Below are 14,026 nucleotides of genomic sequence, written 5' to 3' on the forward strand. Positions count from 1 at the left end.
TACATACAAGAGGAAGCTAGGGAAAAGCGAAAAATAATACAAGGGGGAGATATGAACTGCAGTAGAAGGGGTAGAGAGAGAAGAGGGAAGGGGAGGGGAAGGGAGGGGAGGGGGGATAGTAAAGGATAGAAAAGGCAGCAGAATACAACAGACACTAGTATGGCAATATATAAATCAATGGAAGTGTAACTGATGTGATTCTGCAATCTGTATACGGGGTAAAAATGGGAGTTCATAACCCACTTGAATCAAAGTGTGAAATATGATATATCAAGAACTATGTAATGTTTTGAACAACCAACAATAAAAAAAATTTTTTTAAATAATAATAATTTTAAAAAATTAAAAAAAAAGAAAGAAAGAAAGTTTGAGGCGAGCCTCAGCAATTTAGTGATGCCTGTCAAAATTAAAAAGGCTGGGATGTATCTCAGAGATAGAATAGCCCTGGGTTCAATCCCCAGTACAGAAGAGAGAGAGAGAGAGAGAAGGAATAAAGGGAGAGAAGGAAGGAAGAGGGAAATAAATAAGCAAAATAGTTCTCCCTGGGAGACAGAGATAATTTAGAAAATAGGCAGTAATTTAAGGAGAGAGAAGGGAAGATTCCAAATTAATATTACCACAAAGATTTAAATAGCAATTTAATATTATGGAAAAGAAAGCATAAGAAAGAGCTGTTAAACACTTAACAGAATTGACAAAGTAAATTTAAAAGAAAGGTTGGAAAATAAAGTCAAAAAAAATCTTCTAAGATCCAAGCAAAATGATTGGAAAATTGGGGGCTGAGGTTGTAGCTCAGTGGTAGAGCACTTGCCATACTAGTGTGAAGCACTGGGTTTGATTCTCAGCACCTCATATAAATAAAGAAATAAATATCAGCAACTAATAAAAAATGTAAAAAAATTAAAAAGGAGAGGTAAAAGGACCAGTGGCACACACCTTTAATCCCAGCAGCTCCATAGGCTGAGGCAGGAGGATATAGCAAGTTCAAAGCCAGCCTCAGCAACTTAGTGAAGCACCAAGGAACCTAGTGAGACCCTGTCCCAAAAAATAAAAAAGGCTGGGTATATGATTCAATGGTTAAGCACCCCTGGGTTCAGACCCTGGTACAAAGGAAAGAAGGTAGGTAAATGGGCCCTTCAGAGATTAGATGGGAGATAGGACATTTTTTTGTGGCCATGTCTGTTTAAGTATGGTGTACAGACTTCTCATCTTTGCTTATAAGATCAACCTTCTCTGGTTTATCCCAGGGAGGGAATTGATGACAAGTGAGTTCTTTTGGGTTCTTTGGACAGACTCTTCTTTTTAGCAGATAAAAGATTTCAGGAACTCAAATGCCTTCTGCTCAAAATAATTTTTATGCCACGGTGGCATAATCTAAAACTCGTCAAAGACAATCTTAAGCTTTCAAAAGAAAAAACAGGAACTAAAACCAGACTAACATCAGATTAATATCAGCAATCATGGGAACTAAACAAAATGATCACACATCACAAGACATTAGATAGTGGCACGGACCTGTGAGTCCACTGAGAAAAAATCCCATCATAACGGCTATGCTATACGGCCAGTAGCAATCTGTACAAATTGTAACAGAAGGTCAAGAATAACGAGTCTCCATCAGTATATAGAAAGAATTAAAAAAATTTTTTTATTGTTTATAGTGATTAACACAAACATTACTTCTTTTTTTATAATAATAGTAGGAGAGTTCAATATCCCATTCTTATTTTTTTTAATATTTATTTTTTGGTTTTACGGCGGACACAACATCTTTGTTTGTATGTGGTACTGAGGATTGAACCCGGGCCGCACGCATGCCAGGCAAGCACGCTACTGCTTGAGCCACATCCCCAGCCCCAAACATTACTTCTTGACCAACAAAAGAGAAGGGTCTGGAAACTCCAAGGGGGAGATTATATAAGAGCCAAGATCAGATATAAAACAAAAGAAATCATAACTTGATTTTGAATAATTGATAAAACTTATAAAAAATAATCTATTTTACATGGATGAAGTAAACATTTTCCTTTGGATTGCATAAGAGCCAGGACATTGTTCCAAATATGGAAGAAACTTGTCATAAAATAAGTAATTAGAATCCACATATAGACTTAACCATGGTTACAGACAGGCCAGCATGTAAATGCTAATCTCAACGTGTTAAAATAAAAGTAGGATAAAAGGAGTATGGAAGGGCTTCGTGTGCACATAACCTCTTATAGAGGGGAGGATGTTTGTGGGGAGTTCTTTCTAAAGGTACAGAAATAGTCAATCAATAGATGTCCAGGCATGCATGCCTCTAAACCCAGTGACTTGGGAGGTTGAGGCCGGAGAATCACAAGATCAAAGCCAGCCTCAGCAATTTAGTGCCCCTGGGTTCAAGCCCTGGTACCAAATAAAAAAGATGAACCAATAAATAGGATATAACTAACAAATTTGGGGGAAGGAGAAAGTGAAAGGAATAACATAAATGGTCTTTCATAGTGGGGATTCAGTAGATAAATTTCAAATGGTGACCCTGGCTGAAAATAAAAACATTTTAAGTGATAGCTGCCAAGCACAATGTCATATGCCTGTAATTCCAGTTCCTGGGTGGCTGAGGCAGGAAGATTGCAAGTTTGAGGTCAGCCTCTACCACTTAGCAAGTCCCTGTCTCAAAATAAAAAGAACTAGGGTGTAGTTCAGTAGCAGAGCACTTTCCTAGAATGTGCAAGGCCCTGGGTTCCATCCCTGGCACCAAAAATAAAAAGTACATGCAACCACAGAAATTTTAGAATTTCACTCAGATATTCTTATACAGAAATGAGTGTTGATTTGTACCACAGACTTTCCTATGAAATAGATGATCTATGACTTTTTAAGCTTCTTATAAGCATGTTGGTATATCTATATTTACTCATCTAACTTCTTCTGCCTTTAGGGAGTAAGAGTGCAAAAATTCAGTCAGGTATATTTGGAAAGGGATCTGCTTATTCACGTCACAATGCTGAAAGACTTTTTAAAAAGCTAATACTTGAGAAGATTTTGGATGAAGACTTATATATCAATGCCAATGACCAACCAATTGCCTATATAATGCTGGGAACTAAAGCCCAGAGTGTACTAAATGGGCATTTAAAGGTAAGCCATTTTAAATGTTTGTTTTATTTTATTATCTCACAGTGAGTGGACCAAAGTATATTACTGCAAAGTGCAGTGTCTGTCCCAAGGCTTACCAATACCACATTTCTAGATGCTGTCCTATAGGAACATATTCTGAACTTCTTAATTGGAAAGAGCTTAAAATTGAATTCAAGTTATTTGACATCTGTCAAAATGAATTTAATGGGTTTTGGGGTCACTAAATCTTCCTATAATCATTTAATAAGCATTTTTTAAGAAACTATGCTATACCAGATCCTGGAGACAGAAAAATGGAGAATCCATAGCCCCTATTCCAAAGGGGCTTATTGTCTACTTAGAAGAACAGTAATGCAAAAATAAATAAATAAATGCAGTTAATCATTGAATAAAGCCCCTATTTGGAAGCAAGTGTTCATTTATCTACTATGATTTCTTTCTCACAAAGGTAGATTTTATGGAAATGGAAAATTTCAGCAATTAGAAAAAACAAAAAGCTTTAGTGGCAAAAGTATCTGAGAGGGAAGAGATGGTTAAGAAATGTCTTGGAGAACTTACAGAAGTCTGCAAATCTCTGGGGAAAGTTTTTGGTGTCCATTACTTCAATATTTTTAATACTGCTACTCTCAAGAAGCTTGCAGGTAGGTGCATGTGTACCTTTCATTACATGGCACAGATTAATATGGTAAAATTCACCTTACTAAGGAATTTCTTGAGTGATAAATATGTCCAGTCTATTTAATTATTTTATTTAATCTCTGTTTTGAAAGCTCTTTAACCATTTAAACTCATTCTTGAGATAAAATCATAATTCTTGAAGACATACACAGTTCCACCAGGTCTGTAGTGGTGCATATCTGTGATCCTAGGGACCCATGAGGCTGAGGCAGGAGGATAATAAGTTTGGGGACAGCCTCAGCAACTTAGCAAAACCTTGTCTCAAAAAATATAAAAAGGACTAAGGATGTAGCTTAGTGGTTTAAAAAAAAAAAAAAAAAAAAAAAAAAAAAAAAACGCTGGATTCACACACACACACACACACAAACACACACACACACAAAATAGAGTTTTAAGGACTAGGGGATAGCTTAGTGGTCAGATTCTACCCACGGCACTGCCAAAAAAAAAAAATGTGTGTTTGTGTGTGTGTTTTGATATAAATATCATATTGTGTGTGGTATGATTTTAAATTTATATTTTGCTCTAATGCTAGATGTTAAAAGATGAGGTTAATTGTATTATGTAAAGTCAGGTGTCGATTATTTGTGCTGATTATTTACCTGCCTTATAATGTTTAGCTTCATTTCCATGTGCAAAAGTCAGTGTTGTGAAGAGCTAAGTTTTTTATAAAAAGAAATCATGCTTTATGCTTCTTTGAATCTGGATCTAGCATAATGATGTGTCTTTAGTTAAGAAGTACTTACTGATTGTTTCCATGGATTGAAATAGATCAACCTAGAATTTCAGTAGTAAAGTCTCTGAAATATAAGTTGTTCATATAATTGACTGGTGCACATTTCTTCCTGCATTGAGTTTCTTAATCATCACCTCTCTCTTCCATTCTTTCCCCTACTGCCAAATCACTCTTTCACTCAGGTGTCCAGGTCCTAATGTTTCTCATTCTGGTTTGTTTTGTTGTGTGCTATGGTACTGGGGGTTGTACCCAGGGTCTTGTCCATACTAAACACCTGCTCAACCACTGAGTAGCTACACCCCAGCCCACCAAAAGGTATCAACAAAAGGTTGCACATCTTCTGGAAACAAAAATGTAATACTGCTTCGTCTGCTCTAGGCATTTTTTTTTCTTTTTCTTTTTCTTTTTTTTTAACATTTATTTATAGTTGTAGGTGAACATAGTACCTTTATTTTATTTTCATGTGGTGATGAGTGCCTCACACATGCTAGGCAAGCACTCTTCATCTGAGCCACAACCCCAACCCCTAGGCATCTTTTTTTTTAGGTCACATAAAAAAATTGAAAGAAACTGAAATTGTGGTCATTTCCTCAAAGACTCAGTAAATTAATGCCAAATTTATTCCCGATTACTGTGTCTCCAGCTTTTCTGCATTCATAGTTTTTTTTAATAGTTGCTTTTTTAATGCTAATCACAGTACAAACTTTTTGAAGATGTTATGTAGCAAAGTTATATATGTAAGATACCAATAATAGAGTGACTTTGTTAACCTGTCAACAGTATTAATAGCTGGGACCAAGTTACCTGGACCAGCAACAACCAAAAGATAGCTGCCAATGGCCATCAGCAATTGTAGGATGCATCTTGACTTCCGGAATGCTACTATGTGAAAAAATATGTGACTTAGAATCAATGAAGAACAGCATTTTTTCCCAAGATTATTAGTGTAGTTTCTCAACTGGTCTCCTTATGTCCAGATGTGAGCACTATGTACATCTTAATCTTTCCAAAAACCACTAAAACTACAACAGCTTTACAGATAAAATATAAATTCTATCAAGGGTCTACATTTTACTTGCCTTTCCCACTTCATCTTCCACTAGCCCCCTTCATAAACCTCTGTTCTGTCCCACAGTCTATCGCTTTTCCTCTAAACATAGGAATGATGTGAAAATCACAGATTGGAAAGGATCTGAAATCCATCCTTTGCTCAAGTCAGATAAATAGGAATTATTACTCCCTTACTCCCCATAGCCACACAACAAATGCTACAGATTCAGCCTCCAAAACTTAACCAAGTCTCTCCTCTCTGACTCCACTCCTACATTCTAGATTGTTCTATCGTTACTTGTTCGTGCACTGGCTCCCACCAGGCTCCTAGTTTCCATCTTTCCCTCACAGTCTATATTCCATACAGCAGCCAGAGTGACCTTTAAAATGACAGACTTGTCCAGTTGCAAGATGGATGTGCTGTCTGTCTGTAGAGGATTTTGAACTGCCTGCTCATTGCTGCATTCCACATGGGAAAGACTGGATGAAGAACAAATTTGGGCTGGGGGCAATAGCATTTGGTTAGGTCTCTTGGGCAGGGTGTACAAGTCTGGAGTGAAAGAAAGAAGTCAGAGCTGGAAATAGAAATGTGGGTGTTCTCAGCAAATACAGGGGACATCAGTCTTGCAGCTGGGCAAATCTTGGCAGTGGGAATAGTGGCAAGAGCAGAGTCTGTTTAAAGTCTGAGTACATTGCCCAGATCCTACCTTCCAGCTTCCCCCAAGCCCATGGCCCTCTCCCACTCACTGCCCTGGTTTATGTGTCCTCCCTGCTGGAATTGGATGATGGCTTCTGCCCTTTGGGCCTGTCTGCTGCCTCTGTGATACTAACTTTGCCTAAAGCGGCCTGTGTGGGCTGGGGATATCACTCAGTTGGTAGAGTGCTTGCCTAGCATGCATAGGCCCTGAGTTCAATATCCAGCACCACAACAAGAAAACAGAAAATCGACCCATGTGCTTTGTGCCCAGTGCTCTGCAGTTAGCTGGCATTTAGCAGACATGAACTGAAAGAGTGAATGAGCATGAATTCAGTGGATTTTCTATGGGTGGTAATTTAAATTCCTAATTTTATACCCATGCACAGAATCTTTATCTTCTGATCCTGAGGTTTTACTTCAAATTGATGGTGTTACTGAAGACAAGCTGGAAAAATATGGTGCAGAAGTGATTCCAATATTACAGAAATACTCTGAGTGGACATTGCCAGGTTCGGTATTCAGCAAATGTGTGTTTTATAAAAGCCTGTTTTAATGTTAAGCGATATATCTCTCTGGATTAGAATTATGTGGTTTCTGGGTTCTGTTAATGATTCTTACACCTTATTACACTGAAGTTCAAGTCCTCAGAACAGCCCCAGTGGTATAGAGGCACTTCTGAGAGGACACTAGTGTTTATTCAGTTATTAAACTTGCTAATAGGGCCCCAAAGGGAACATTAGGCCCAGTCATTGCTGGTTCTGGTAAAGTGAGTACCAAGAAATAGCAGCCCTGGGTGCCCATCTCATATCTGTCACTATCTTATTCTGTGATCTTTGGCAAACCACCAGCAACCTCTTTGTGCTTCAGTGTCCTTATCTGAGGAAGGAACATGTTATGTAACAAGTATATCTGGAGATAAAATGTAGAGGTTCAAATGCTTTGGAAAAAATGAACAAATCTTCAGAATGCTACTGTTATTAGTCATTGAAAGAACATGCCCTAGTGAGGGCATCATTAACAGATGCTCCCAAAAGTCGCTTTAGGCATGTCCTGTAGGGCCTCATCACTGGCTGTGGAATGTACTGACTAAAAAAAACAGAGAACAAGGAAATATTTTGTTGCAGGAAATAGAAAAAGGGCAGATGTCTGCCCTCCACTAACATATTGCCATTCAATAAGACCTCACAGACCAGCCAAGTTCAATGTTTTCCTTTTTCTGTAATAAGCAAAGGAAAATCTTCTCCAGGCTAATGAAATGGTGAGCAAAAAGAGAAATAAATGAACATGTACTTTAAGCTTTCATTTTACAATGTTTTTTATCCATTAAAAAGTAGGTTCCTCATAAATTCCTTTATATGATAATTATTTCATTAAAAGCCACACTCTGGGGCCAGGGATGTAGCTCATTGGTACAGCACCGGCCTAACATGTGTGAGACCCTGGATTCCATCCCCACAAAAAAATAAAATAAAAGCCATGCTCTAATTATATTTGGTGATCCTTGGTAGAAGCTTCACATTTGTTTCATGTCATAACTAGTTTGGAAGGGGCTTTTGTGCACACAGACAGGGCTGCTTCAGGGAAACATCCCAACAGCGTGGTGACTATTACTCCCTCTTCTAAGCACTTTGTGACAAGAGCTTCACTGTCTTATACCATCTCATCCTTACAACCCCCATTTTACAGATGAGGAGAGTGAAACTTTTCATTTTTCCAGAGTCACACAACTAGTATGACAGTGCTTTTTCCCCTGTGCTGTATCTGTTTCCCATATGAACCAGGGTTGGAATCCCAAGCCCTCCATGCTACCCATCCGACTAGGCAGCAGGGTGGCCTGGAGGGCACACCAGAGCAGCTTCCTTTAAGGATGCCTTGCATTCAAATACAGATACCTATAGAAACTACCATAGGTATTCTTTGCAAATGTGTGCTTTCATACAGGCCCTTTTCCTGCAGAAGATGTGAAATATTCACAACAATAATGCAAAGAAGTAGCTTTTGTCTATGAAGAAATATGGTTTAGAATTTTCTGATACCCATTTATTAAGAAACTATTGTTCAAAGCCAAGGCAGAATATAATTTATGTTTCCCTTTTTTTGGGCTTATTTTTTCAGCATGTTTAAAATCATAGATAAAATTGTTTAACATTTATAGCAGGATTAACTGCCCAGTTCATAATAGGAGTGCAGGCTGCAAAAGGTAGAATATGAGCTAAACCTGATTGAACTGTTGAATCAATATGGCAGGAAGGTACCAGGAAAGCAGCTGGGGATCGACTGAACTGTGTATCTGTGTGTCTGAACTGTGAAGCTGTGTATCTTCATACAGACAGTAGAACACATGGGCCAGCTCCATATCACCTGTAAATGTCTGCATTTCCCATTTGTAGCCAAGGACAGTTCTCCAGGGATAAGCCTTCCAGGAAACAGAGGCCCCAGAAAGAATGATCCTGAGGAACTCGATGAGGAAGAACCTGTGTCTTCTCACTACTTTACAAATAAAACCAGAAATGAAAGAAAGAGGAAGAAGATGCCAATCTCCCAAAAGTCTAAGAGGAGAAAAAGTAGTTACGGTGGTTTCAAGCCAAAAGGGTATGTTCTTTGATGTCTTTTACAACATAGAGTATAAGGGAGAAAAGGACAAGTATATATAAATGCTTTGAAGCATTTATTAAAATTAGCCATTGTTAAATGTTGCCTTTCCAGCTAATGAACTGAGGGTTAAGGTCTGATCCAAAACAAAAACATTATTCCAGACTTTTTTTTTTTTTTTTTTTTTTAAAGCTTGGTTCTTGTCCCCAATGTTAATTCAAGCCAATTTAATAATGAGGACACCTTTTTTTTTTTTTTTTTTTAAGAGGGAGAGAGAAAATTCTTTAATGTTTATTTTTTAGTTTTCGGCAGACACAACATCTTTGTTTGTATGTGGCGCTGAGAACCGAACCTGGGCCGCACGCATGCCAGGTGAGCGCGCTACCGCTTGAGCCACATCCCCAGCCCTATTCCAGACTTTTTAAACCATCTACTCCTAAATTGATTATGACTAATGTTTTCTAATTTATTTTTAAATAAATGACAGTGGAATGCATTACAATTCTTATTACACATATACAGCACAATTTTTCATCTCTCTGTTTGTATATAAAGTATGTTGACACCCAATGCGTGTCTTCATACATGTACTTTGGATAATGATGTCCATCACATTCCACCATCCTTGCTAATCCCCTGCCCCCTCCTTTTCACTCCCATCCAGCTCCTCCAATTTGTTTGTTTTGTTTGATTGAACCCAGGAACACTCTACCAGTGAGCCACATCCTTAGCCCCCTTTTTTTTTAAATATTTTTTTAGTGGTAGATGAACACAATATTTTTATTTATTTTCATGTGATACTGAGGATCGAACCCAGGGCCTCACACATGGGTGGCAGGTGCCCTACCACTGAGCCATAACCCCAGCCCTCTAGCCCTTTTTATTTTTGAGACAGGGGCTTACTAAGTTGCCCAGACTGGCCTCCTGCCTCAGCCTCCCAAGAAGCTGGGGTTACAAGTATATACCACTGTGCCCAACAAAATTTCTCCAATTTTGACCTTGCCTTAGAAACCTTTTTTGTTTTTGGATAATTGTGCTTCTTAAAAGATTTTTCCACCAAAAGTACCATAAATCATGTTCCGGTTAAATAAATAGAAAAGGGTTTTGTGCCCTTCTGGCTTTTATGTTTCTGCCAGTACTTGTTACACTGCTTTTCATGGCAGCAGAACTCTATGAACCTCCACCTGGAGATATGCAGATGCTCCCTACTATTCTTAACTGCCATTCAATGAGCCACTGCAAGAGTTGCAGAGAAGAGACCACAGTGGGGAAACCAAAAGGTCAAGCAAGCCAGGCATCTTGGGGGCGGGCCACATAAATGACTTCTATCTTCCCTTTCCCACTTTGCTCTGCTGGGATGTGTCTTCTCTGAGGGCTGTCTGTATACCAAGCAAAGAACAAAAGCTAGTATGGTCATATCTTGACAGCATGCTTATAATGCATAGTTTTTAGTAGCATCTTTCCTGACTTCTGCCAGGGCACCTCCACCTTCTGCCTTGTAGGTAAGGTCTGGCAGGATGAACAATTCCAATCAGTCTGGCTGATTGTGGCTCCAAAATGACTGTATATTGTAACAGAATTGCTTGCAGAGAGAGAGGGCAACCAGTCTGCAGTCAAATTTTGCAATCTGTTGTGTTTGCTTTTGTGGTTTTTCTACCTCTTTTCCTTCTGGATAATAAAAAACAAAAGTGGAATGGGGGAAGAGAAAGGAAGGCAAATGTTACCAAATTGTCATTTCTTGTTAAGTTCATAAACAAACATCTTGTATGTGCTAATCCTTCTGCCAGAGTACAAAAATTGAAGGAATTAGTAAATGTTAGTTTAATTTTGTGGGTTTTAATGCGCAAGTGACCGGCAGATATCCTTTACTGAGGACATTTTCTTTTTTTCTTCATTTATTCCTCTGCCTTGGGAAATACTCATTTCCTCATTCACACAGAACAGAAGACCTTAAAAAGCCTCTGGTCCAACCCCAGCGGGTTTATGGTAGGGAAGCTGTTGCCTGGCTGACGTGGGGAGGGTTTGCCTGAGGCAGGTCCAGCCAGGTCTCAGTTTCAGAAGTAGGACCAGGCCAGCCTAGAGGACTTTCATTTCTGCACTTAGTCTATGGAAATTCCTCAAAAACATGCATGATCTCTTCTCTCAATTTTACTTATTGGAACAAAGCAAAACCCTGTTATATTATTCACCGCTGTTGACTCCCTTAATTAATTTTCACAACGTTTGTTTCTTAGAGTGAAGCATTTTACTCTGTCACCTCAAACCTAACTTAAGAAGTAGTCAAACTCATACTTGTTCAAAAGCCAGTTCCAGTTTCCATGCCAGGTTCTAATTAGCCTGTGTGTTTAAGATGGGATTCTTTGTAATCCTCACTGGCTGACACCAGTGCGTTTTGTAACTCTCTTCCCCCTTGCCACAGCCTCATTGTATCTGCACTCCACTCTCCTGGTTTCTACTGGCTTCTCTGAGAGGTGGTTTCCGAGCTCCCAGTCTGCTCACCTGGTTGAGAGTCCCTCCCTGCACAGAGAGAGAATAAACTTGGCTCTTTGCCAGAGACCTTAACTCTCCACCCTGCCCTCCAAGTCTTACATCTCCAGGATAACACACAATGAGCCAGTTGTGTTCCTGGATGTCTGAGTGGGAGGAAAATGGATGGCCCCAGTGAAATGGAGGCTGCTGTTGGCAGATTCATTCTGTAAATCAACATAAACAGCAGGTTTTTCCTCTGGGCTTAATTTCTCAGCAGGAAATCAGCATAGGAAAACTTCAGGCTGCTCTCTGCTGCCTTAGCAGATCTTTGTCAGATCTGCCCTAGAGGAAGATTTAAAACGTTGAAAAATCACTTTTCATCCAGCCCCATGAGAATGTCATCTCTTAGAGCCTGTGGCCATGATTCTTGGCCCCCAAATCAGAGCTGGGAGCCCTACCGCCTGCCCTGGTGCCATGGAAGTAGTGGTGGGCCAAACTTGGCACTTGGGTGGGTTGCCGAGCAGCAGGAAGGGCTTCTCTAGATAATGCTGCTTGTGTTGCTCTGTTATTATGCAGGCCTCACCTCATAGTTGTTTGTTTAGATTTTATTTGGGGGAAAGAAAGTTGTTATCAGCAAGAGAAGCAATGTGGTGGAAGGACTTTGTAATAGGCTATTTCAGGGGCTTCTTACCAGGTTTTAAGGGGCAGTGGAGTGGGAGGAGAGACTGGCAGATCTTTAGGTGTAAGCAAGGTGGCTTCTGGTTTATGTGGTCCTAGCAGACACCACTGGGTGAGGCGATGCTTGCCCCTCCCCAGGGAACCACATCTTCAGCCTTCCTCTGGGCTAAGTCTGGTGAGAAGAGGCTTATCCCTGCTTCTCCTGGCCAACCAAGGGGCTGTGGTAGCAGGACCATGAACAGGAGCCCAGCTCTGCTTCATCTCCACTCGCCCACAAAGCTGCCTTGGTCAAGACTGAACAAGTATGATAATTCCAGGATATCTCTTGGTCAGGGATTTTTAAAGTATTTTTATGTGCAAGGCATGGTGGCCCATACCTATAATCCCAGCTACTGTTGTGGAGGCTGAAGCAGGAGGATCAGAGATTCAAAGCTGGCCGGGTAACGTATTGAGACCCTGTCTCAAAAAATAAAAAGCAGGGCTGGGGATGTGGCTCAAGCGGTAGCGCGCTCGCCTGGCATGCGTGCGACCCGGGCTCAATCCTCAGCACCACATACAAACAACGATGTTGTGTCTGCCAAAAACTGAAAAATAAATATTAGTTTTAAAAAATAAATAAATAAATAAAAAGCACAGGCTGGGGTTGTAGCTCTGTGGTAGAGCACTTGCCTCGAATGTATGAGGCACTGGGTTCAATTCTCAGCACCACATATAAATAAGTGATTAGAATAAAGGTCCATCAACAACTAAAAAAAAAAAAAAAATATATATATATATATATATATATATATATATATATATATATATATATATATATTTAACATTTATTCTTTAGTTGTAACTGGACACAATATCTATTTTATTTACTTATTTTTACGTGGTGCTGAAGATCGAACCCAGGGCCTTGCAGGTGCTAGGTGAGCATTCAACCGCTGAGCCACAATCCCAGCCCCTAAAAAATTATTTTTTAAAAAAATAAATAAAAAGGGCTAGGGGATGTGGCTCAGTGATAGACCACCCCTGGGATCGGGTACCACCAAAAAAAAAAAAAAAAAAAAAAGAAAGATCTCTTTTATTTGATCAGAATAGATCTGGGTGTATGGATCTCAACTCTGTTCTCTGCAGAGTGGCTCTGATTGTAGGCAGAAGAAGGAGTAGGGAGAGAGAGGGTCTGAGGCCTGGTCACAAATCACAGAATTAAATAAGAATCCTTGATATTTAGAAGGACAAATTTAGGATAAATTTATATGGTGGGCAGTGGTCCTTTTTTCCTTCAAGAAATTGAGGATGTGTTTTTACTCCTAGCTACAGTAGTAGTAAAAACACATCCTCAATTTTCTGTATATTTAATAAAGGAAATTTACCTTACCCAGGGTTACAGAAACATGAAGCCAAGGAAAATCATGGATCATGGCTCCAAGCAGGTTAAGAAAAAGACTGGTCACTTTTGTTTTTGTTTACCATTTTAATTTTCTTTTTTTTTTTCCTTTGTCACATTTTTAGGGGGACTACCACGTGCAGAAAGATATCTTCTAAAAGTAAATCCTCCAACATAATGGGATCCAGTTCAGCCTTGCATGTTTCTCAGGCAGCATCAGGGGCTAGAAGAAAATTGGGAATTATGGCGCCACCAAAGCCTATAAATAGACCATTTCTTAGGCCTTCATATGCATTCTCATAACAACCAAGTCTTGATGTACATAGATCTTGTTTGTCAGCATCTGACCATCTGTGAATATAGAGCTGTTAGTCTTATTATGCCATTTTGAAATTTTTACTTATATATTAATATTTAAATAAATGCTTAGGGGAGATCATTCTTATTTTTTGAATATTTTTTTTTTTAATTGGAGAGTGAACTCAGGGGTGCTCAAACACTGAGCCACATCCCTGGCCCTAATTTTTATTTTATTTAGAGACAGGATCTCACCGAGTTGCTTAGCACCTCGACATTGCTAAGGCTGGCTTTGAACTTATGATTCTGTCTCAGCCTCCCAAGCCACTGG

At 39.4% G+C, this 14,026-nt stretch overlaps 1 protein-coding gene across 1 annotated transcript in view; it reads left to right on the top strand.

The window, feature by feature from the left end:
* LOC143390165 (recQ-like DNA helicase BLM) overlaps positions 1-13,701 on the top strand; it is a 55,928-nt gene extending 42,227 nt beyond the window's left edge. The window contains 5 exon segments of the mRNA XM_077108352.1: positions 2,921-3,120; positions 3,569-3,761; positions 6,668-6,790; positions 8,672-8,873; positions 13,524-13,701. Coding sequence (XP_076964467.1) covers positions 2,921-3,120; positions 3,569-3,761; positions 6,668-6,790; positions 8,672-8,873; positions 13,524-13,701 — 896 coding nt within the window.
* Positions 13,702-14,026: the final 325 nt, after the last annotated feature.

The sequence above is a fragment of the Callospermophilus lateralis genome, unplaced genomic scaffold (assembly GCF_048772815.1).
Source record: "Callospermophilus lateralis isolate mCalLat2 unplaced genomic scaffold, mCalLat2.hap1 Scaffold_60, whole genome shotgun sequence".
Lineage (NCBI taxonomy): Eukaryota > Metazoa > Chordata > Mammalia > Rodentia > Sciuridae > Callospermophilus > Callospermophilus lateralis.